The sequence below is a fragment of the Orbicella franksi genome, chromosome 12 (assembly GCF_964199315.1).
Source record: "Orbicella franksi chromosome 12, jaOrbFran1.1, whole genome shotgun sequence".
Taxonomy (NCBI): Eukaryota; Metazoa; Cnidaria; class Anthozoa; order Scleractinia; family Merulinidae; genus Orbicella; species Orbicella franksi.
Genome location: NC_138156.1, coordinates 15,899,626 through 15,925,034, shown reverse-complemented (window position 1 = coordinate 15,925,034; position 25,409 = coordinate 15,899,626). Strand labels below are relative to the sequence as shown.

Below are 25,409 nucleotides of genomic sequence, written 5' to 3'. Positions count from 1 at the left end.
TTTTAGCCCTGCTGGTCTGCACTTTATCCCCAGCCCACAGTCTGCAGTCTGCATTTTACATGGACTGCTCAAGAAATTCTTGTATAGTTGCCATTCTTCCTTATTGATAATAGAGCATGACACTCTGTGACAAAGGTTTTATCAAAATAGTTACTGTAGGTGTGTGAGGACAAAAGCCATTACTAATAAAACTGATTCCTGCCGATTCTTATGTGTTGGAGATTTCTCAAATCACTATGCCAGGGGGCATTAACATCCTCCGAACATCTGATTCCTGTAGGTTTGAGAACCCTTTTCCCCATCTTGATCAATAAAAAATTATTGTACTGTCAGTAAATCAACAGATGACCAAGGAGTTTGTTTTACTTCATTTGCGACCAAGTTATTGCTATTTAGTACATGAATTATTTCAAATGGCATTTGATTGTTTTCTCAGGAGGTAAAACTAAACTTTAATGGCCTGTTTATCCTTTTCACTGGTGTGGAGCGAAGCCAAAGAAACCGGAAATACAAAAATACAAGCAGACTGTGTGACGGAAAGTGAACAGGAAAAAGCGATCTTTAGCACTTCACAAAACTATCGCTTTATTGGAGGAAAACAACGCCCTTGAGCTGACTAAATTCAAGGATGTTGAAAAACTCTATTCGAAGTTAAAAATTACTAACTTACTTCTTGGTGAGTTCCTTTTGGACAGTGGTGTCAGTGACATTGCTTGCAGAGGGGTTTATATTTCCACTGTTTAATAAATTTTGTAAAATCGGTGATGGAGAGCTTTGCAGCCTTTGTGCGCCTGGCGTGGTGGATGTTTTAGGGACTAACGGCTGATTTTGACTCGTAACCGAAACTTGTCGTGGACTTTGAAAAAATATTCCAGGGGATGTCAGACTTGGTATAGTTCGTGGTTGTTGAAAAAAAGTTTGCTGGACTCCAGAAACTTGAGACTTATCTCGGGCACTCGCATAGTTAGAAGTTACATCACTGTTATTCGATGTCGTCAAGGCTATATAACGTGTATCTTGAACAAAATCTCTATTCAAATTGATATCATCGAGGAAGTCAAAATTATTTGAACCAAAACCCTCAACATCCAGCATGGACTGGGACAGAACATTGCCCGGTGCATTTCCCAAATAATCCTCGAGATTGAGGCCACTTTGTCCTAAAGCTTCTGAAAGAAGGTCTTGTCCAAAGAAATCCTGCTCGTTAATTTCATCCATTCTACCAACAGGTCAGCGAAAAACGCTGAAGAGAAACGGAAATTCTCTCCAGAGACGATTAGTCCACCATTTTCCGGCATGACTTCGCACATTGACACATGCGCATCAATATAAATCGTACATCGTATCACATGACCTCGTGTGATTTCATGCGACAGCCAGTACTACAGCGGTCTCACTATCGACTCACATAGCAGAGGGAAAGGAAACTTTAGCTTCTCGAGTTTTTTTGGTGCGGATTTTCCTGAATGTGCGTAGGATTTACAATCCAAGGAAATAAAACACCTTACTATTTCACATGCATTTGTACCACTACTGCCGTAAAATTCACGGAAAGTAACGACTCACGTTACTTTCGGAATAACCTCTTCCGGGCCTTCAGTTATAGGACGTTACACAGTTAGGGGACGTTAGGGCGCAACGCGGAAAACGGCGGGCTTAAAACATTCTTAAAATTTCGCAAATTTCAGCCTCGATATTCTAATAAAACATATTCTCATAAAAAAGAAAGAATGTAGTGCGACTGAGCTCTTTTCACGGAATAAAAGACCGAAATTCGTTTCGCTTCGGTTTAAATTTATGTCGCCTTCACATTATGTTTAGACCGTGTTGTCAGGTCTTTTCAGTGGTCGGCAGGAAAGCTAGTCAGAAAAGCTTCATGTGCCGCTGGGGAACTGAAACCCTTACCGACCTTACCCTATGCTGGTGTGATCAGCTTGATTTTGTAACCCTACTCTAGAATAGTTACGAAAAACCCATTCTCTATGTAATAATAATAATAATAATAATAATAATAATAATAATAATAATAATAATAATAATAATAATAATTATAATAATAATCCCACACCAGCTATTTTCCACGTAGAAACTTTATCACTATCGTAGTCCAACGTACGCTAACCAGCCCAAACCCTTAGAGGCCCTGTTAGGGTTTTAGAATTATAGATTATGAGGGGATTTTAGAGAAGGGATACAGATTATTGGCCACTAAATTTAAAGAGTCACTCGCTCACTCAATCCTCTTCGTTCCTGATGGAACATAGGTCTTCCACTAGTGCCCGCCAACTGACCCTATTTTAAGCAGTGCGCTTCGCTTCCTGGCACGTGAGCTGTCTCTCCTCCAACTCTGCCATTCTTGTGCGCCTCCAGGTGTGTTGGGGTTTGCCTCTCTTGCACTTCCCCTGTGGGTTCCACTCTATCGCCCTGTTGGCTATGTATCCGTCTGGTCTCCTCAGCGTGTGGCCAATCCAACCCAGGCTCTGTCTTTTCTCCTGCTCTACCGGTCGCTGCTCTGCTTGTCTCCAGAGCTCTTCAATGCGTATTCGTCAAGGCCACCAAATCCGCAGGATGTTCCTCAGGCTCTTGTTGATGACCACTTGCAGCTTCTGCTTCAATTCCCTGGTCAGCCGCCAAGTTTCAGAACCATACAGAAGCATAGCCTTCGCGTTTGACCCAAAGACTCTCAACTTGATCTTAGTTGTGAGCACCGTAGGACCGCCACATTGGTCTCAACATCGCAAATTCCTGCCTTGCCTTCACAATGCTTGCCTGGATGTCGTCGTCAGTACTTCCCTTTTTACTAACAATGCCCCCGAGGTACGTGAATTCGTCCACCTCCTCGACCTGCTCCCCTTCGATGAATACACCATTGCTGCGTTTGGTACAGATACGCATCATCTTTGTCTTTGTAGCATTGATCTTCAGGCCTACCTTTGCACCTTGTGTCTTATTTCTCATCTCCTGCACTCTGTGCGACAGTAGGGCCAGATCAGCTGCAAAATCAAGATCTTCTAAAGATGTTGTGAAGGACCACTGGGTACCACGTCTTCTGTCACTGAAAGGTCACCCAATCAAGGGCAACCAGAAAAAGCAAGGGAGATAGCAGGCAGCCTTGTCAGACGCCAGTCCTCATGTTCAATGGTTCGGTCTTCTGTTCATTGTGTACCACCTGCGCAGAAAAACCCTCATAAGTAGCTCTGATGATGTTAACTATCTTGACCGGCATCCCGTAGTGGCGCAGCAACCTCCACAACACCTCTCTCCCATGCTATCGAAAACCTTCTCGAAATCTATAAAGTTGATGTACAAAGAGGACTGCCACTCAGTGCTTTGTTCCACAGTAATCCTTAGCGTTGCTATTTGGTCCGTACAGCTTCGCAGTTTTCCATCCAGTGCGGTCTTGATACGCTCCAAGATCACTCTACAGAACACTTTAATTGCCATGTTCAAAAGCATGACGCCACGCCAGTTCTTAAAGTGGTTCAGATCGTCTTTCTTTTGTAGCTTGTTCAACAAACCTTTCTTCTTACTCCACGTCTGGTTACAGAAATCCAAAGGAACCTTTTCTGACACTTCGCCCCCAGCCTTAATTGCCTCTGGTGGTCTATTGTCACATCCTGGTGCCTTCCCGTTCGTTAAGTTCTTTATAGAGTTCTTGATCTCAGCACGTGTAATGTGACCAGTCCTGAAGTTTAGTTCGTCACTTGGCTCTACCTCTGACTGGTTGGGCGGCTCCCCATGGTTAAACACTCCTTCAAAGTGCTCCCGCCACCGGTGCATCTCTTTTTCCACAGTCCCAAGCAACACACCTGCCTCATTTCTCACCGGCTTACACGTACCCTGAAATCTCTCACTCAGCCTTCTTGTGATCTCATACAAAGTCTTCATATTACCCCTCTTTCCAGTTTCCTCAGCTCTCTCGGCCTCTGACTCCACATACACCCTCTTGTCTCTCCTACAGCCTCTCTTCACCTCCCTATTCAGCTCCTGGTACCTTTTACTCGCATCCCTCCTCTGCTTTCTTGTCCTGGCCATGTTCAAAGTATTTTTCGCCTTCGTTCTTAGCTCAATTATCTCCCAGGTCTCCTTACTGATCCACTCTTTCTTATTTGTCTTCGCCCGACCCAGCATCTTCTCACAGGTCTCCACGTAGCCTTGCTCGATCTGCCTCCATTCTTCCTCCACAGGGAGTTCCTCCTCCTCAATCAACTGCTGCAGAGCCTCAAATCTGTTTTGTAGCATCAGCTTGAACATGTCCCTTATCTCTGGATCTCTGCGCTTACTGACCTCAAGACGCACTCGGTAAGTTTCCCTCTTTTTTTACTTTGGCAATCTTTAGTCTGACTTTTGCCAGCGGCAGGTGGTGGTCTGACCCAGCATCTGCCCCACGCTTGACACGAACATCCTGCAGCGAACTCCTCCATCTCTTGCTAAAAGCCATACGGTCGATCTGATTCTCCGTACCACCATCAGGAGACATCCATGTCCGCTTATGACACTCCTTGTGAGGGAACAGTGTTCCACCAATCACCAACTCATTTACCTGACAGAAGTCAGCCCATCTCAACATCTCATCATCTCACCATTGTCATTCATTTCAGCTCTTGCTCCGTGTCTACCCATCACCTCCTCCCTACGTACCCGTGCTGTCCGTCCCCACCTTAGCGTTTAAGTCTCCCATGACAATCTTCACATCCCTACGTGGCACCTGCTCCACAACTGCCTGCAGGTGTTCATAGAAGTCATCCTTCGCTTCCTCTGTTGCTTCATTTGTTGGGGCAAGACATTGTATGACGGTGATCTGCTGCCACCTAGAGTTGAACCTGGCCCTGATAATCCTCTCAGACACTGGTTCCCATTCTGCAGACTTTTTGCAGCATCTCCGGATAGAATTAAGCCAACCCCTCTCTCATCATTCTCACCTTCGTCCATTCCTGAGTATAGCACAGCTTCTCTAGTGGCCGTCATCAACTTCCCACAGGAGCTCCATCTCATTTCACTTACGCCCAGAATGCTAATACCGTACCCCGCATCTCCTTGGTCACCTGGGCACACTTACCCGTCTCAAACATTGCCCTTACATTCCACTGCCCGATCTTCACACACACTTTTGGCGACAGCAACTTCAAGAGTACGGAATATTTATTTCACATTTTAAGATTACAGATTGTTATCGGTCACTACTGCATAAATTACTTTTTTACTTAGGAGAGAGATAAAAGTCATACAAAGAACGAATATTTATCTCCAGTGATCCCCTCAGTGCTCCTGGTCAAATACCAAGCGCGCGTATTCACTAAGGCCTTCTGGGTAATATATGTAAGAAATTAAAAGTTTGTGACAGAGCTACACAACTCCTGGTGTTTGCTAAATAAATGCAGTTTCTTTGCCTTTATAGCTCTTTAGAGTTTGGATCTCACGTGTGTGCCTTCGAGTTATTTTCCTCTTTTGCACTAAATAATGGGAGGCTCTTTACATATCTCCTTCAAGGCTGTTTCTGTATTAAGTGCCATTTATTCATCAAGACGTTCTTTACACCGCTGGGTGGTACCGTGTACGTGCGTACCTCCGGAGACCCAGAAAGTATACATATTCTTTGGCAATAAGGGTCTTTAGTATGTGATAATAGAGGTTCACCCGAAAACAACGTTGGGCGTGGTCCAGTTTTCAGTTCATCAAAGGTAAGTACAAACAAATGCAAGTGGAGAAAAAGTAGAACAATGATGGTTATAACACGGTCCATAACGTTCCCAAGAGCCTAAGAAACAATTACGTTTTTACATTGTCATTCTTTTACCTTCATCTGGCTAAAACGTCCAACCTCAAATCTTCCTGGCCGTTTAATAGAGGTATAAAACAAAACAAAATGACCCTTAGGACGGCGACGGCCGCGGCCGCTTAATACAGGTGGCCGTTGAATGGAGGTTTTTGTTACAGTGTATAGCTGATTTTTCCGGGACTTTGGCCGCTGGCCACGAAATAAAGGTTAACCGCTTAAAAGGGGGCCGCCTAAAAGAGGTTCGACCGTACTTGAAAGAAATCTTGATAGGTAGAAAGTCTCGGGTACGTGGACAATGTAATATATAATTTGTGGAAAATCACACAATTCTAAGCGACATTGACTCAAAACGTTCCTTGAATCGTTGTTTTCGAGGTCATAAGTCACAGCCTCGAGTAACTTTTTTTGTGCTCTTTTTTTCCTTCCGAACAATTTTGTTTCTTAAATTTTGACTTAAAGCAGATAATTTGTACACCAAAATAGACAAATTTCGATATGTTAAAATTCAGCCTAAAACAATAGACCTCAGTACGAGGCTCTGGGAAATAACTACAGTTTGTGGGGTTTATTCCCCATAGCCCATATAGGCTGACTTTTAATATATCGAAATTGGTCTGTTATGTAATAACAAATATAGTTTACAATGCTCGTTTAAGAGAAAACGAGCATTTATTTCGCTGTCCGGCTCAGCTTGAGGGAAATCTCTTAAGTTGTGTACGTGCACGCGATCCTGTGCGCGCGCTGATGACGCGAAAATCGTGCACAGTAGAAATGTGCAAAGCAATATACTGAGGAATCATCTCTTAAGAAATAGCTTCTTATTACACACGTTATCGGGATAGTGGGACTGCTTCGAAAAACAAGTCGACCTGAAGCAGAAGAAACAAACACTGTATAATACCTCTAACTCAGTACTTTCACAATAATGCGATTTTAACCGTTGTTAATTCGCAAATTCAAGATCAATTGTAGATGAAAGTGAAGAATGATCATCGCAGTAAATTCCAATTTAAGCAATTGGAAAGAAGAAGCCTGACAAAAAAATCAGGGCTTCAACGGGATTGGAACCCGTGATCTCCGGCTTTCATCTACAACCGCAGTTCAAACATGAATTATTTCATATATACTTCACATCATTTCACTCCTCACGGGAAGATATGAACTCAATTAATTGACCTCGCTCCCAATGTGTGGCTTCATAGCTCAGTTGGTAAAGCATCGCACCGGTATCGCGGAGGTCACGGGTTCGAATCCCGTTCAAGCCCTGATTTTTTTTTCAGGCTTCATCTTTCCAGTTGCTTAAATTGGAAAACTTACTGCGATGATCATTCTTCACTTTCACAGTATTGTTATTGTTGTTGTTGTTATTATTATTATATCAATTAATTATAAGCTCAGACGGAATGGAGGGTTCAGAGTGTTGGACTTTCGACCCAACATCTAACTTTTTTAGGGAAAAAACGCAATGAGCAATATAACTGATTTCAGCAGAGACCGTGCACCTTTATAAATGGCTATTTTACTGGCTTTCGATAGTAGCCCCCAACTCACTGGTATGACATACATACATACATACATATATCCCAGGGGGGATACTCCCCTATAAAGTGGGCTATATAGGTATGTGCGGCCCCAAAGGGTATGGTCATAAATACGGTATCGCTTTAGCCATTCTGGTCTTATATAGGGTAAGGTTCTTGTACTCAAGTCTTAAATTGGGTATGTTTTTTAGAAAAAGCTATTTTTCATCACCATCAACAAAAGCCCTTCAAAACATATGTTTAGGGCAACTGTGTCAGCCGCAACGGTCATAAATAGGGTATCGAATTTTTGGTCTGGTCACAAATAGGGTAGAGAAAATCACAGATTTTGGTCTTAAATAAGGTAAGGGTTTTGGAAAGCGTGCCACACACCCCCACCAAATTTTTCCGGGAGTACCCCACGGGCATATATCACTCACCCACTACGTACGTTTTCGCAAAGTCTAAGAGTTATTTTTTTTGCCCAGGCCGCCAGGTTATTGCAACTTCAAGCGGATAAACAACCGAGAACCGAGACGACACCAGGTCTATACATAAAAAAAGCTGTTTTTTGTTTTCTTTTTTCGTCATGAGACACTTCAGTTTCCTCTCAACCCCAAACTTTATGACAAGCCCCATAATAATTGCACGTTTCTGAAATGACACTGGTATATCGTAAATTTGTCGACTTTTTACAGTGGAATCGAACTGAGGGAAGCCATTCGGCCCACTTATTAAAACTCACTAAGAGACGTTTTTGAATGAAAGCAGTTTCTGATAAAACATAACTGTTCTACTTAAAATATATACCAGAATCAAGTAAGATTCAGCTTAAAATGTCGTTGTCAGTGTCTTTCCTGATCAGAAAGTAGCTGTGTCAGGGCATAAGCTCCGCTCTGGAGCTCAAATGCCTCACAAGATTTATTCCAGGATATAGAAGTGAAGATATTTGTCCTCGAATCCCACAAATTTGCTCGAGCTTTCTCTTTTAATGCCACGTGTTCTACGAAGTAGAGAACGAATCAGGGTACACCCTACTTCACGCGCATTTTGAAATGATGTCCAGTCCCGCTAATAGACCTTATCACGGTTTTCGGCGCCATCTCGACGGGTAGGCAAAGCGGTCAGAAATTACAGTGATGGCAAGTAACTTTTTCCAAAATTGAATTTTAAACAATTTGTGAATGGCAACGTTAAAATGCTAGGTAGAGGATTGTATTCACCAAGTCTGAAGGATATAGCTTGGCTAGAAGACGCTCAGTTAATTTTTCTGATTTTCCATACATTTCTCTGCAATTTTTCTTTCCAGCGAACCGCGTCTACCCAGCCAAGATACCCCTCAAGATGGCGTCGAAAACCGTGATAACGTCTATTTAACAATTAGACCCTTCGCCCGCAAGGGCTACGGGTCAATAGCCCACGAGGCGAAGCCAAATGGGCTATTGACCCGTGGCCCTTGAGGGCGAAGGGTGTAATTGTTAACAAAATGACCGCCGCTTCTTGGCGTTTTCGAAGTGTCTGTGAAGGGGGATTTAGATAAAGTTTTGAACGACTAGTAGATTTATAGTAAAACTATTAGATTATTCGCTCTCGATTTCTATACGTGATAGTTGACTCAGGCTGCGCCCTCGTCAGCTGTCACGCGATAGAAACCTCGAGCTCATAATCGAGTCTCAGCTCTCTGTGAATCATAAATATTGAAGAGGGAGCAAAACTTGTTAGACGTATAAAAATGTTTGTCTTCAACAGTCTATAGTGAAGATTTCCTTGCTAAATGGTTCGTAAACCTGGAGAGTCTGAAAGGCAGCACATCATACAGCACCTTCTCACCAAGCGCCATCTGTGACAGGATCTTACCAACAACAGGCGCCATCTTAAAACCATGACCTGACAATTAAATACAATCAATCATTTTCACATTCAATTTAACATAAATGTTGCGGTGCGTCTGTTCAGGGATCACTATTAATAGCCACTCAGCTGTGTTCTATTGAAAATGTCCCAATCTGATTGGTTTATCTGATTGGTTCCCTCGTCGTTTTCTATTCCATGAGAGACAACGATCGCGCGCGCGCTGCTCTTGAAACTGAAAATTATTCTTAACTTTGGGCTTAAAATTACACAAAATTGTAGGTTTTGTTCTTTAATCCTTTAGAGTGTCTACTAAAACTACTAGACTACTCGCCCTCGTTTTCTATGAACGATAGAGAACGAAATGGCTCGTCGCCTTAGGGGAGGTTGGCGGGAAAAAACTTTTGCTTTCCCTGAACGGTGTAACTTGGCGAGAGAGAGCAGAAAACGTTTGCTTAAATAGGCAGAAGAAAACTCTAAGAACACAAGCGGCATTGACTTTAGACCATTGAGGTGTTACAATCACGCATGCCAGCGTAATGCGCACACCCTAGTTTCGTGGTTAAGTAGATAGTGAGAATATGCTGTATTTGGTTTCAGTTCCTGGGGCCCGATTATTCAAAGTTGATATCTTCACATCTTCGCCCTTTGACTTTAAACGAGACAAAGTAATTCTTATAAAGCCTGAACTAGCAATCACATTTTTTCTTTTAGTGAGACACTAACCGTAGGTCATGATTACATGTCATTACCGTGTGCACTACAGTGGAACCCCGTTAGTCTGGTCACCAACGGGTACAAAAATCTGGCCGTAGTAACGAGATGGCCGTTTTAACGGGCTGACCGTAAGGCGGGTTTCCACTGTATGTGATAATCATTCACTTACCTGAAAAACCAGCCCCAATTACAATATTCTGGAATTCAGGGTGTCTATCCAACACAAACAAGTGATCAGGAGTCACCTGTGACAACAAAGATGCAAGAATTATTTAGACAGTTGTTGGGGGCATGGGGACTAAGAGATTGACACTCCCTCTGCCACCAAGTTTAAGCTGGTACCATTTATCATGGGACATAATGTCGAGATATAATCTGGAGATGGAGCCTTCTTGACCTTAAAGTGCAAGCTTTTCTTTTAGTCAGCACAAAACGGACTCTGGTCAAGTTTAATTTGAAAGTCCTCCAATCAAGGACTTCTGGTGGTTTTCGGTCAAAGCCGATTGCTTGATAATCGGAAATGAACACTCTTTGTACATGCTCACCAAAAAACCGGCTCTGAGGAAAAGATTGGGGATGGAGAGGATATGTCAGGCGGGAAAATTATTACATATACGTATGTGTGCCACATGTAAAACCAAAACTTCATGTGAAGAGGTTTTTTTAATATATTTAAACAAAATTATTACTTCATTTATAGATTCACTAGATGACAGTTTTTCCAGTATAGCGCGGGGATGGAGTACAGAAATGGAAACGTACCTAGTACGCAAAACTCATCTAACTGCATGGAGAAAACAAGAAGCCTAGAGGTCATATCCCCAATTACTAAATAACTTGTTCAGAAAAGGGGGAAGCAATGGGCTTCACTGGGAGGGTAGGGGTGGGTTAAATACAGTAATATAAGAACTGGACCATATCTAGCATCCTTCAAAAATTTCGCAGAACAACTTAGTTGCTGACACACTTAACTGAAGAGTGATGTTTAAAAGGTCAGTCAATATTTGCTCACAGAACTACAAAAAAAAAAACACTACGGATAACTCACTGAATAGATACAAGTCTCCACAATACTTGGCTGTGGTTTCACACCAGGAAAGTAGGATTTAATTACTTCTGCCACTCTTTCAATGTTAACATCATTTTCTTTTGTTGAAGCATCCCTGTAGTCAGGATTAGATATCTCGACACCATGGTGAGGACAAATCTGCAGGAAAAAAAATTCATCACTTATCTCCATTCCTTCCGTCGTTTAATTACCAATCTTTGTCAGTAGTTTTACTAGCAACCTTTGTGGACGTTTTTGGTGTATGTATGGAAAACCAGAGCACGAGTTCTCAAGCCACTCCAAGGGATCAGTGGGTTAATAATAAGGAAACATTTTTGTGCATAGAGGTGTGGCGCGGTGACGGTTTAGGTCGGATAAAATTATCTGAAAACACTTGGATGTTAAGGTAAGTGTTCATAATGAGGGAGACGCCTCATTCTGTAATAAAAACCTCACTGGCTTAATATTAACCTCTTACTAACCAAGCATGAATGCCATACTGGGGAATATTTACCTGAGGTCGTAGCAGTACTGACGAAGCAAAGCCAGGTCTATTCTACAACGACCAAGGGCTAATATTGCCCAGTATGGCTCGAGCAAGCTAGGTTAGTAAGTAGTTTATTATAGGGAACTCAAGGGCTTGCTTGTTTATTGAATTTGCTGGCTTTGGAAAACAAAAAATACATGGCTTATAACCGGTTCCTTGCAAATGACCTGTATAGTGAAATCCCGACCAAGAAATAACCAATCAGAACATTCTGATTTACCTCAAGACTAACTTGCCATATATTCAAGGTAATTAGAAAATAGTCCTAAGAAAATACGCACGCTGATTGGTTAAAAACCATGTTTCTATTAAACGATTAGATTATGAGCTATCACGCATAGAAATCGAGAGCGAATAATCTAATTGTTTTAGTATAAATCTGCTAGTCGTTCAGAACTTTCAGCTAAATCCTCTTCACAGACACTTCGAAAACGCCAATTTTGTTAACAAGAGCACACTGCTACGCTACTCACTATCTATCACAGAATAGATAGTGAGTAGCGTAGCCAATCAGGGAATGGCATTCGTGATAGAACGTTACTAGATTAATACTAAAACTCGATAGAAACACGGTACATGACAAATCAATGAAAAGAAACATTAATGTAAGGCAATATGCCAAAAAAATATGTTTGAGTAGGGGATTCAGGCAGTTCTCCAGGGTTAACTTTTGTTCTTCTTTTTTTGGATAAAAAGCATGTCATGGATGCATACAGGATGTAGAGGAAGAGGTCTCTTTGATTGGATTATATGGTCTCAGTGGGGTATAAGTTACCATAAGATATCTTCTAAGCATTAGTGAAGATTAATTTTACGGCTAAACTACGGAATACAGGACCACTTTTAATCATGCACCAAAAGAGTCGGTTCGTTTGGCTCGTTTGCTCCTTTGTCATCCGCTGCCGAGCCCAACAAGCCACTAAATTATATAGACCCAGGACTTTATGTGTATATATATTATTCTTTGCTCTTTTATCCACTACCGAGCCAAACGAGCCAAACGAGCCACTAAATATATAGACCTAGGACTTAATGCAAATATAGATTATTCTTTGTTCTTTTATCCACTGCCAAGCCAAACGAGCCACTAACTATATGCACCTTCAAAAGTGGCCCTGTATTGTGTAGTTGATTTTACCTTAATAAGACCAGGATATTCAAAACCTGGAAATCCATAGACATGTATGTCTCTTCTTCCACAAGAAGCACAAAATATGAAGCAAGGAAATTTGCCAGGAGAGTACAACTGAGGCTCAACTACAGGCCAGTAACAAACACTCATCCTTTGTATCTGTTAATAAGAAATTGAGCAACTGAAATCCAAAGGATAATCCATAGTGTTTTATGGGATGAGAAGTGTTCCAAAAGAACCTAGAGTGTGAACCTCTAACACTAATATAAGACTGAAAATAACTTTTCATTCCATCAGCATATTAAATTTTGCTCAACAATATTGTATAAGTGCACAGATGCCAAATGTCTCCCTTGCCCACCCCTGAGTTCATTTGAAATTCACATCTGCCATCTGAGAACATACATCAAGAATGTACCCTGATGGCAAATGTCCTGGACTAAGCTAACCAGACAGTGTCACCCTGAAAACCCTTCCTGGGAAAAAAGTTTAAACTCAGGGCATGATAGGATGTTTTTAAGAATATATAATAATTATGCTAGAAAGATACATGTCGCCTTGCCAAGTTGGGGTGCTAAAACTAATAATTACCCTGTGTAAACTGACTTACAGAAAGTGGTATTGTAACACCAAGAGGCTTCAGAACTCTGTTTACCCAAGGACCTACACAAATAAGACATTCATTAACACCTCATTTGAAGACAAGTAATTAAAAAACTAACTTATTATGTCTTTTTGTACTAGTTAAACTGTGAATACCCTACATAATTCTTTAAAATAGTGTTGTAATAAATAAGAACCAGGGAAAATCCATAAGAATAAAGCAAGTGAGGGAAAATGCTCTTAGGGAAAAGACTGTTTTTATAGCAAACACAAATCAGTTTTCACAGAATTCCAAGGATATCAACTGACTGTGGCATTTTGGCCATTTTGTCTCAAATAGGGTATGGTTTTTTGCACTCTAGTCTTGAATTCGGCATTTTTTTTTAGAAGAAGCTACTTTTTCATCATTATCAATAAATCAATGAACATAAGCCCTTCATAATGCCTTGAACATTATTCTGAACTAGGCAACTAATTATAAGACAGGTCTGAAACAGGGTATTGATTTAAGGGTCAGGTCTTAAATATGGTATAAAATTTTTGGTCAGGTCATAAACAGAGTAGAGAAAATTGCAGATTTTGGTTTTAAATAGTGCAAGGGTTTTGGGAAGCAGGCCACACACCCCACCCTATTTTTCTTGGAGTACCCCCCTCCCCCTTGAAAAATGTTACTATGTGTCTCAGGTGTGTCTTGGGAGTTGATTGATGCATTGTCATTCTCAGAGTGGAAACATCTGTCTGAGAATATGGTGATTTGTAGACTACTTGCAGTCCCTCTATTATTCTAAAATCTGCCAGGGAAGAACACATAATACTGAGCTAGCAAACACTCACTCAAAATACAAGAGAGAATGCTTGCAATCAAGGTGACACATAAATGAACATACTTTAATTTGTACATAAAAGAGTCTTACCAACAGTTATGACAACACTTTTTGCTTTGTAAGATTTCTTGGTAGTGTGTATGCTGATAACAGAACCAGGTTGAATATCTAGTACTTTCTCACTGTCATGCAAAATTCCACCAAATTCCACAAATTGATCCTTGTAAAACAAAGCAAGAAGAAAAATATTAAAAATGACCCAGCCAGAGAAAAGCTAATGACTGTACTTCAACATGCACCTAAATATGAAAGCTACACATGTTCTATAGTATACAGCCACCCTTAAAGAAAATTGTCTTGAAAAGGAAAAAACAATGGCCTGAATATTATCACCTGTTTCAAGACAAACCTTCAACATTCTTGTATCATTTGGTTTGTTATTAGCTTATGGTTAAAATATTTTAGACCAGGCAGTTTTTCTTTTGCAGATTCATAAAACCATTGCTCCGAGGATTAATTTGAGTTAAGGCAACTTTGTATCTTGCAAAAGTAGAGTGGTAAAAGAGTTACGAGTGATTCACGCTATTGCGTTGGTCTTGCCTGACTAAGCTAAGCAATCAGGTTAAAAAACTCATGTCACACTGTCATAAAATCAGAAGTCAGAGCAGCAGGGAGGGCAACCAGACTTTTTTTCGGAGCCTCCAAGGTGGTTGAACCCTGTATCTTTATTAAATAAAGTCTCCAGGAGCGGCCCACACCATTGCTGACAAAGGGGGACAGAGAGGCGAAATAAGGCTCTCAGGGGCAGCCCACACCCTCGACGGCCAAGAAAGCCAGCTCAGACCTTTTCTTTAAAGTAAATTAGTGGCCTCAGGGTGGCCCACATCCTTGCTGGTCAAGGGTTTTTTGCTATTAATAACAAAGGTCTGAGCAGATTCTCAAAACAAAGTCCAAGTTCTAATTACACACATACGCTGGTGTTGGTATACAAAATGCCAACTGGTTATGATACGTGCAAATGGCTTGTGAAAGGCAAAACACAGCTTTGCAGAAGAAGTTGTATGAAAGACTATTGTAATGATCATAGGGTGAAACTGAGGAAAGATCCATGCTCCCCATTACCGTGCTTAGGGAGCGGAGTGGGAGTGAAAAATAAATATCAGACGTGTACTTGTTGTGGCTATGGCAGATTGTATATGCGTGATAGAGATGGTTTGAAAAGAGAATAGTGTTGTTTGGGCGCCATAGAAAACTCCATTTAAAGGTTTATGGTATTTTGCAGGAGCTGTCATGGGCTCCTGTATTTTGTTAGGATGAGATATGGGTTGAGGGCAAAAAGGGCCAATTGATCAAAGCTGAAAGAAGCCAAAAATTATCAAAGATGAAAAAAGAGAATCAGTTATTTGGTGGCATTTTTGTGCACCGAATCCTGATAAAACAACAGCTTTCTTTTCACCAGATGATGTTGTTGATTTTATGAAACAGATGAATCTCCAGCAGGTTGCTAATATTCTTCTCAAAATATAAATTTAATGCGCTGAAAGCTGCCCAAGTCCTGGGTAAAATAAGGAGTAACAGAACACTCATAACATTATGTCTCTGAATTCATGGCTGCTTCAAGGCTTTCGTCTGATGTGCTGGAATTGTTTTCGCACAAAGAAAAACAAAAGGCAGGAATTTTAAGTGTTTTATTTAAAACAATTGCAACGAAGCGTAACATTCTGGCTCATTCTGACACACATATATGATAGCGGTTCTGTCACTGGATTTTGGCAGCAATTGGAGTCCCTCAGCAGAAGGGTATTTTGTTGTAAACTAAACATTAAAATCAAAAGGAAAACAAAAAACAGACAGACTATTGTTCATCATCATCACTGCTTGCTTCAAAAGCTACCTCAAGGTGATGAATTTCTTCATCTAATAGTTCTAATAGTTCATAATTCATGCCAAAAAGGTGTATATAACTTTTTACGCTGATTCTTATTTTTTGCAGGATTGACCAAATTTTTGGCAGACTGACTTGTTTTGACATGAAAAGCATCGTTGCATAATTGTTTTTGTTGATTTGCCCTTTGTTTTCAAGAAATAACATCTGCAAAAAACTCAGTTTTCCAAAGGTATCTTTTGGAGATCTTTTGTTGAACGACAAACAAAAGAAACCTTTTGTTTTGCTAAACAATGAAGTCACCGGAGCGTGGCATTTGCCGCTAGTTTTATTATTCATATAATTACGCTATTCTCTTACTGTTGCTTTGTTAGCGCAAGCGAATATTAGGCACTGAATGTACCAGATTCAAGTTTGTTCAAATCTGTCGTGACACCAGTTCGATACGAGGTCACTCAACTTTTTTTCCGGTCTATTTCTCTACTTCTTTCAAACATGAAAACATCTATTGAAAAAAACAGTGCTGTCAAAACTGCTAAAATTAACCATTTAAGTTCATGTTGTGTCGAAATCCTCCTTCGAAGGATTCACTCCAAAAGATGCCGCTTGGAAAAATGAGTGTTTTTGCATACGTTATTTCTCGAAAACAAAGCGCAAATCAGCAGTTGTGCAAGCAGAATATAATGCCAAAGCAAGAAAGTACTTGTCTTCCTACATTTTAAGTCGTAAAACATGAACCTATGCAAATCCAGTGGAACTGAACAGTTAAACAAACAGAATCTGACACTGTAGCAAGAAAGAAATTGTCTTACTATGTTTTAGGTGGAAAGTATGAACCAATGCAAATACGTGCTTCAAGTATTTGCACACCCTTTAATGTCCTAAATTTGATCACGTTAGTGGTTATGTAAAAGAAAATGAAAAATTGATGCATGTTGAGTAATGTGCTGCTGTTATTAATATCCTTTCTTTATTTCTATGTGCTTTAGGTCTACATAAGCATTGCTGCTGCTTACTGAAATTACCCCAGTATGTATGGTGTAAAGTTTCTATCATCTCAATTGTTTGACTAGGATTTGTAAAGACGCGTGCCACTTAGGAAAAAATTCAGTATCTACAGTAAAGTATCTTTTTTAAAAAAAGCTCCTGAAACTGATGTTTTTATTTTTGATCAACACTCACTATATGTATGTGTGTCTTTGTGTGACAAAATAAATATTGACTCGAAGCCACTGATCGGATCAATTGCAGCCCAGAAGAAAACATCAGGATGAATTTACAAAACAGTTCGTGAATGCGGACAAAAGCAAGTTCTTTGCACAAGTTGATGTTGATAAAAAGCAGAACATAAGTGCAGGAATATTTTTCAAAGAAGATATGGGATCTTTGCAGAGCGTGTTTGGCTCAGACAGAAAATACTGGAGCGAAGAAATGAAAAATGCTCTTGATGTGTTGGGTGTGGCAGGGTTTCCCAATCAATTGTTGCCAATGGGCTTCAAGCATGAAGAAAATATTCAACAGGGAAACAAAAATGTATGTGACTCCTGATTAATATTTTATGACAAAATTCAGAAAAATATTTCAAAAAAACTTAGACACACAGCAGTGGCAGAATCAAAACAATAGATGGCTGGTCCAAACATGAGATATTGGCCTCGACAGCTCAATTTTGCTGTATTCTGTTCCACAACAGCTTGCAGTATCTCTCACATACATTGTGTATAAGACCTTTTTATATCTTTCACGTGTACTTCACTGTCGGGTGAATTTTGTACCAGCTAGGTAGTATTCAGAGCATAAGTGCTGTCCCAGATATCCAACATTCAACCAATTTAATAATCATTATGATCATGTAGCCTCATACAAGAGGTTGTGTAATGAGTTGGGAATAAATCCGTCACATGATTTTCGCTTCACACACAGAGCAAACCACAGTCTGGGAAGCATATACATTTATACTGCAAGGGTGGGTGCAGTGTAAACAGAATTTGTATATCCAGAGTTCAATATTTTCTCAGATTAAGGTGGCAAGGCAATCAAAGGAAACCTGACATGGAGCCAGATGACATTGCCTCTCATCAGTATGATTGGTTTGCCCCAAACACAGCCTCTGGTTTGATGCAGGCAGGAATTTTGTATATCATTAGTCAATCAAAGCATTTGTTTACTGCATCTTGGGGTCTACATGTTAAGTTGAAAGACAATCATAAATTTATTTTTTGTCAGCGCGTTTTGTGGTGGTTACATTTCATATTTGACAATTATTATTCCACGAGCATGCGTTAGATATGAGATGATAAATACATGTAGCCAACGAGGCACGTAGCCAAGTTGGCTATAATCATCTCATATCCAACGTACAAAAGTGGAATAATTGTTTTATCAAAAACACCAACAAAATATACAAAACTACAATAAAAAATAAAAACGCCCCAAGCCAAAAAATTACGTGTACGCTTGCCACATTTGTACAACATGGTATAATTGCTCATGTACCATGATGGCTAAGCCAATGAAAACTCGAGTTGCAATATCTAATGATTCAGTTTTTAACAATTTTTATTAGACTCCACGCCACCCCTGATATATCCCCCTAAATAGGATAAAATACAGCTGTTTGCATAGCAAGACTACATAAAGCACTTACCTGCAGCGCTTTAACAGCACGATCTGCCTGAATTAATCCACTGGTAGGCTCTAATGCCCCACATTCCTCTGATGATACAGATAATCCTGGAAATCGTTTGTTGATCTCTTCTGCTGTAAGCTGCACACATTCCTGTCCTACATCTCGCACATTGCTAATTACTTGTGATACATCAGCAAAGGGTGGTTCATCTACTGTCAATAAACCACACTTCCTGAAACAATGGCATTAATGGTTGATTAAAATTACAAATATATATATATATATATTTAATAACTTTTTGGTTTTCATGGAACTACTTCCATGATAATGATGATGTCATTCTTTGTATAGGAAATCACACCCTAACATTATGTTAATAATGAGCCATTTATCATATGAGTGAGGACTAAGTTTTTTAAAAGAATACATAATGATCATTCAACAAAATTAGTTAAAACATATTCTCCTGCCAGTACTATATGTTACAGGTGTAAGTTATTATTTTTTTCTTTTTGATCTCAGTTAATTTTTGATTTCAACTTTATGCAGGTTGTTTTCTTTGAGTCACTTTTTTCAATTTATCTCTTGTCAATAATAATTATTGACTAGGGATAACACCAACACACATATCTGCACTTTCTGGTTAAGAACTTAAAGTTGTTTATTAAAGCCGTGAGGTATTGAAACTTGTGGTCTATTGGGAAGAGTGAAATAAAATTCAAACAAAAACCAAACAAACCTGATAAGGGCTCTCCCAGCCTTTTTTTCAATTTCATCCCACATCTGAAAAGCCTCTGGCATCAATGCAGTATGAAATGCCTGTGAATAGCCATAGCGTACTATTCTGCTTTGACCATGTGAACTGCCACGTGAGTGGGGAAGTGGAAACTAATAAAGAAAACAGGATTTTAATCATGTATAGTCTTATACAGTCAAATCTATACCAAGCAGATAGACTGTAAAGCAGACACAAAGATTTGAAGTTTGTGCAATCCACACCCATCTTAAGTATGGCTGGTAATTCCCCAACCAGTGATGTGAGACACACTTGAGTCAACATTACAAAAATATGTAGGGTGCATTTCTTTGGGGTGATCTAGATCTGGATCAGTGATCCAAGATCACTCCAGATCTTGGCGCATCAAAGGAAACAATGAATCTGTGACTAGAGTGGATTCATTGGTACCTTTGATGCACCATGATCTGAGTGATCGTGGATCACTGATCCTGATCCAGATCACCCCAAAGGAATGCACCCTTAATTTTACTTTTAAAAACTTGCTTGAATGAAACAGAAAGAGAAATTCATTCCAAACTAAAACAACAGCAGAAATATTTTCTGAAAATTGCAGTGAAATCAATGACTGGGGTAATAACTTGGCAACTTAAAGTTTTGAAAGAAGTAAATTATGTGATCTAGCAAGCTGCTAAAGATAAGGTTGAAAAATTTGACATAATTTGCATAAATGACATGATAGGCCTTATCACGTTTTTCGACACCATCTTGATGGGTTGGCAGAGCTGCCATAATTACAGTGTTTGTATGGGAATACACAATTTGTCAATTGCAACATTAAAATACTAGGTAGAAGATTGTATTCACCACGTTTGAAGGATGTAGCTTGACTAGAAGACACTCAGTTAATTTGTCTAGTTTTCTATTCATTTGTCTGTAAATTTGGCTGGGTAGATGCGGTTCACAGGGAAAAAAATATAGACAAATGTATGGGAAATTAAAAATTAACTGAGAGTCTTCTAGCGCAGTTACATCCTTCAAATTTGGTGAATACAATCTGCTACCTAGTATGGTAAAGTTGTGATTCATAAATTGTTCAAAATCAATATTTAAAAAAAAGTCATCTGTCATCCGATTCCTGTACAAACACTGTAATTTCTGACTACTTTGCCTATGTGGAAAGATGGCACTGAAAACCGTGATAAGGCCTATTGCCTTCTCATTACTGACCATTGCTTGCTAATAAGACACTTCAAGAACACAAAAACATGATATATTCACATTAAGTAGAAAGCAGAGAAAGCACAAAATTTTCAATAGGTCAATAAAGATATAAATAACTCTTGTTAAGGATGGTGTCTACTAAATACAAAGGTTTTTGCACCAGGTTAGGATCATGTGGAAAAAGTAGATCTTTGCAGGGTTATTGGAATCCACAAAGAACAAAGTGGCTGCGAGCCACTGAACTTGGAAAATAAATTATGAAAGGGTGTTATGAGGCATTGCTCATTAAGGAATCGAACTACTTGTGATGTGAGGGCAGTCTAGCTTTCAAACAAGCCCATAAAGCCTTCTTCCATTCAGTGCTGTGTTGTGATATTTGCAAAACAAAAAAGTTCAATGTTAAGAAACTGTTTGTTACTTAGGCCTGCCTACATGTTTTACATTACATGCATCTGTACATGTCTTCCTTGTGCTGTGGTCAAAAATGGCAAGATCATTTTGTTTGGTCAAAAGTGAGGTATAGACTGAGTGAAACACTTGAGCCTGCGGTACGTAAATAAAACATTAATACTTTCGCCTTATGGTAACTTATGTACAAGCAGCTCAGTGTGATAAGCGCTGGCCCACCATGCGAGACATTAGGAGTTCGAATCCCACTGGTGACTGCTCATTATTTTTCCGTTTCTTCTTCATTGTTTTTTCTTTTTCTGTCAAAAAACCATTTACCAAAAGGTAGCGTTTAACAGAAAGTGAAGGAGTGAAGGAGTGAGGGGGTTATGGAGTGAAATGGTTCCATCACTACAACTTGGAAAATAATAAATAGAAAGACTCTAGCCACACATTTTTTCGAGATATTTAGCTTTGAATCTCAACAAAAATGCTGACATCAGCATTTTTCTGAAAAAAGAAGAAAAGGGTATTTCTTCACAGATTTCCTTAGAATTCACCTTTACATACAGAAAAGCAAACACATTTATAAAGATCTTAATACTGCATGGTAAATGGTAATATAAAACCATTTTTGATATGTTTTTAGTAACAAAATCGTTGCAACAGTGCTTTTAGCATCTCTGACAGCATTCCTCTGTTTCAGCTAAAATACAGTCTAACCCACGCAAAATTTTTACTGAGATCTCATCGAGATTAGCAAGATCTTGCTGAGATTGACGAGATCTCGTGGCAAGATTTTCTACATCTCGCTGAGATTGCCAAGATCTTGCCATGATGTTCGAGTCTTTCTAAATCTTGGTAAGATCTCGGCGAGATCTTGCCAAGATTTTGAAAGACACAAGCATATTACCAAGATTGCCTACATCTCGGCGAGATCTCACGGAGATTTAGAAAGAACAAGAATCTTGCCGAGATCTCACCAAAACTGCGAACGTCTCATTGAGATGTTTGCAGTTTTGACAAGGTCTTGGCGAGATTGTCGAGAATAGTTATAACCCAAAATCATTCCTAGAGGTTCTGCATTGAAATAAACTGCAATGTGGTTGACCATTAGAAATTATGGTTTGTCTTTAAGCCATTAGGAGCAGCCTTACCTTTGAGTTACTCAATGAGTTCTTGTTGTGGGAAATTTGTTTGTTAGATGTTTTTACTTAGTTACCATGGAAAGAGCTGCTTTGTTCAAGAAAAAGAATTACGGTAAACTAATTTCAGACATTTCATTGTGAATGTGAGTAGCCACAAGAGGATTCGTGGACTGAAGTCTGTATACAAAGTGCAAAACTTGAGCAGTTGATGAAGATAAACCTTTTCATGACATTCGCTTTGAGGTGACCTTGTAGCCAAGCCAAACGAATTGCCTTCAATTCTTTGCAGTTCACAGGTTTATTTAGACATCAGGTTAATTACTAACCATAAATCCTTGAATTAGCACCTAGGGCACTTATTCCAAATTCCAAATTTAGGAGAAGACAGGGGGTCGCTTAATTGGGCGGGGGGGGGGGAATGCTTGTTAAATTTTTCCCAAATCGTGGCCTGACATGATCATTTTTTAATACATGTATATCATATCCATTTAAACAGCAACATTAGCTGTTTATCAAAATAAAAAGCTGATCCTAAAGTTTAAATCGTAGCACCGTTAGTACTTGAAATTTTTGTTTCCAAACTTAAGGTGTTCACAAACTGAAACAATGCACAAATCTAATACTACACAACGAAAACTCTACATCCTTTGTTGTCTCATTACTCTTCCACGAAATGGGGGGAGGGAAGGGGGGGTGCTTATTCAAGGGGGGGCACTTATTTTCAATTTTGGCTGATAGCAGGAGGGCTTTTTTGAAGGGGGTCCATAATTGAGGAGGGGGGGGGACTAATTCAAGGATTTACGGTATTCTTGTTTGCTCAATGTAAAGTACATGACAACCTGAGAATAAAGGTTAGCTCTCCTGTATTTCTAGTTTCAGTAAATTAAAAAATGACAATTTTCCTCTCATTACATGTAGCTAAGTGAAGTGAAGGTGAAAGTGTCTGATACTGTTAAGCTTTTCTGAACTGTATGTGATGGTCTCATCTGTCGGTAAATCTGGTTGTTTTTGACATAGCGGAATCAAATTTCAGTGTGTTTATTTTGTATGCTAGAGACTATTTCTCTCAAAGAATTTATGATAGCTGCATTTTGACATTTTGATATCTTGGCAACTTCCAGTTTCTTGGGGAGTTTTTTTGGCCTCCAAGATTTTGATATCTTGATGAGAATCTCGGCTAGAATCTTGACGAGATCTTACTTGAAATCTCGCCAAGAATCTCGGCGAGTTTTTGGCCGCCGAGATTTCAAGATCTCGCTGACACCTTGGCAAGAATCTCGATGAGTTTTTGGCCGGCAAGATCTCGCCGAGATCTTGGCAATCTCGCCGGCCAAAAACTCACCGAGATTCTCACTGAGATCTCTTTCAAAATTTTGCAGGGGATAATACCTTTTGCTCACAGCCAGAAACTAATCACATATTGAATAGGCTTGCCACTTCCATTTTACAACATAAAATGTAGGCGTAGCCACGTGTTTTTTTGAGTTATTCATTTTTTTTGAAAACTTTTATGGTGCCCGTCACATTTTTTCCCTGTCACCTCCCCAGTAAGTAAAAAATTTGCATATCTCACTTTTGTTTTGTGCGCAAACTATGCCATCTGCAGGTACATGTTTACAGTTGGATTTCAGTACAATTTTCGACAGATAACAGCTAGTTTTTCAGCTGGAAGGAGTTAACAATTAGTGGTTAAGCCTTGGTCAAACAGTGCATGATAGTCAATGACAGTTGATGATAGTTGGTGAAAATTCAGGGATTCAACTATCATCATGCACCGTTTGACCAAGGTTTTAGTGATATGCCACTAATCTGGTAAAGTATAGGTTCATTTAACTTGATTTGATCACAGTAGGAAAATTTTGCTTTCATTTTAGTCATGTACTTGGTAGCGTACTTGATTGCATCAATGTAAACCCCAGCACACACATGGTGTTTAAACCATGCCTTGCGTGATGCGCAGAACATGTGCGCACTAACAAAAGTAGGCCAATGTTGCGCGTTGCGTGACCAAGGAGATGGCTTCGTGATTTTCACTTAGGTTTGCTTACGGATAGCTTTTATTTGTTGGAAGGGCCAAAGACAATATGATGCAATTCTTTTTAAAACAAGTAAAGCTAAGTGCAAGGAAACAGTGAACCTGACGTTCGCTGTTGGGCAATCTCTTCAGAGCTCTGCAAAATAATCTTAACCTTGCCGGATCATAATCTAAAACCGGACTGGAGAACTAAGCCTATAATTTATAAAACCAGTTATTATGCACTGTGGTAAAATAAACTACCAATATCATAACGCGTACCTGCTCCAAGAGAAGAGCTTTCTTCCCTCTTGAGGCGAGGTATCGGGCTGTTGAGCTTCCCTCCACACCAGCACCTATAACACATACATCGAATACATCTCCAGCACTTGCCATGTTAACTCACTTGTAGTCAGTACTCCAGGTATGATCCCGTGAAATGTCCTCAATGCTTCACATTCACAAGCGGCAGTGACAGGTGGTGGATAGCGGGTGATCAAAATACAAACCACTCAATTTTAATATCAATTGGCTATAATAATCAAAGACGATTTCGATACAGATACATTACAAAATTTACGGTCAGTGTAAAACGAAGACTGCGGACTCCAGACTGCGGACTCCAGACTGCGGACCGGGGATAAAATGCAGACTGAGGGTAAAATGCAGACTGCAGACTACTTTCTACCACATTAAGAGTTAACCGGCGTAAACAGGCTAACAGCCTGGGGAAAATCCCATATAAATAGGACGGGGGTGCTCGCCGTACATGTTAGGGCTTAAAAAGGTTTTGGTACCTCTTAGGAGCCTCAAAAGGTCCACAGTGGAAGCTTTTGTGGTACCTTTTAGGGTATTGAGCCCAAAAAATATGACACGAGATAATGTGTTGTTTTACAACTGTTTAGAATTGGTACCTCTTCCAGGGGTGAAAAGAATTTCAGGTCATTCCCGAGCACCCCCGTCCCTTTTATATGGGAGCCCCCTGGGGCTAACCAGAACGTTGTCTAGGCTAACCTGAATGATATCCAGGCTAACCGGAGCGCTATTCAGGCTAATCGTAGTGCAGACTTCACTGCGATTAGCCTGAATAATCCTGTTTACAGTCAGCGTTCGATAATAATGAAAATAAAACGCCATGCAATTGAGTCTGTAGACTGCAATCTGTATTTTACCCCTGGTCTGCAGTCTTCATTTTATCCCTGGTTTGCAGTCTGCAGTCCGCGTTTTACATTGACCGCAAAACTTATCCTTTACAAAAAAATATCGAGTTATCAAAAATTAAATCATTTCAATATAATATAAAAATCATTCACCGAATTTTGCCAACGAATAGCTTATTACACAAATTGAAAAAAGTTGCCACGC

General features: G+C 39.8%; 2 protein-coding genes across 2 annotated transcripts in view; both read right to left on the bottom strand.

Moving 5' to 3' along the window:
• LOC145462364 (protein strawberry notch homolog 1-like) overlaps window positions 1–1,612 on the bottom strand; it is a 39,797-nt gene extending 38,185 nt beyond the window's left edge. The window contains exon 1 of the mRNA XM_081445869.1: window positions 671–1,612. Within this exon, the coding sequence (XP_081301995.1) occupies window positions 671–1,218 (548 nt within the window). The 5' untranslated portion in view covers window positions 1,219–1,612. The remainder of the gene's footprint in view (window positions 1–670) is intronic.
• A 6,830-nt stretch (window positions 1,613–8,442) lies between these two features.
• Window positions 8,443–24,985, bottom strand: LOC145462422 (peroxisomal sarcosine oxidase-like). The gene is made up of 9 exons (XM_081445948.1): window positions 24,327–24,985; window positions 19,275–19,423; window positions 18,554–18,767; window positions 14,112–14,241; window positions 13,205–13,257; window positions 12,601–12,753; window positions 10,916–11,074; window positions 10,037–10,112; window positions 8,443–9,186 (listed from the first exon to the last, which is right to left on the bottom strand). The coding sequence occupies exons 1-9, from the start codon at window positions 24,438–24,440 to the stop codon at window positions 9,050–9,052; spliced, it is 1,185 nt and encodes a 394-aa protein (XP_081302074.1). The 5' UTR covers window positions 24,441–24,985; the 3' UTR covers window positions 8,443–9,049.
• Window positions 24,986–25,409: the final 424 nt, after the last annotated feature.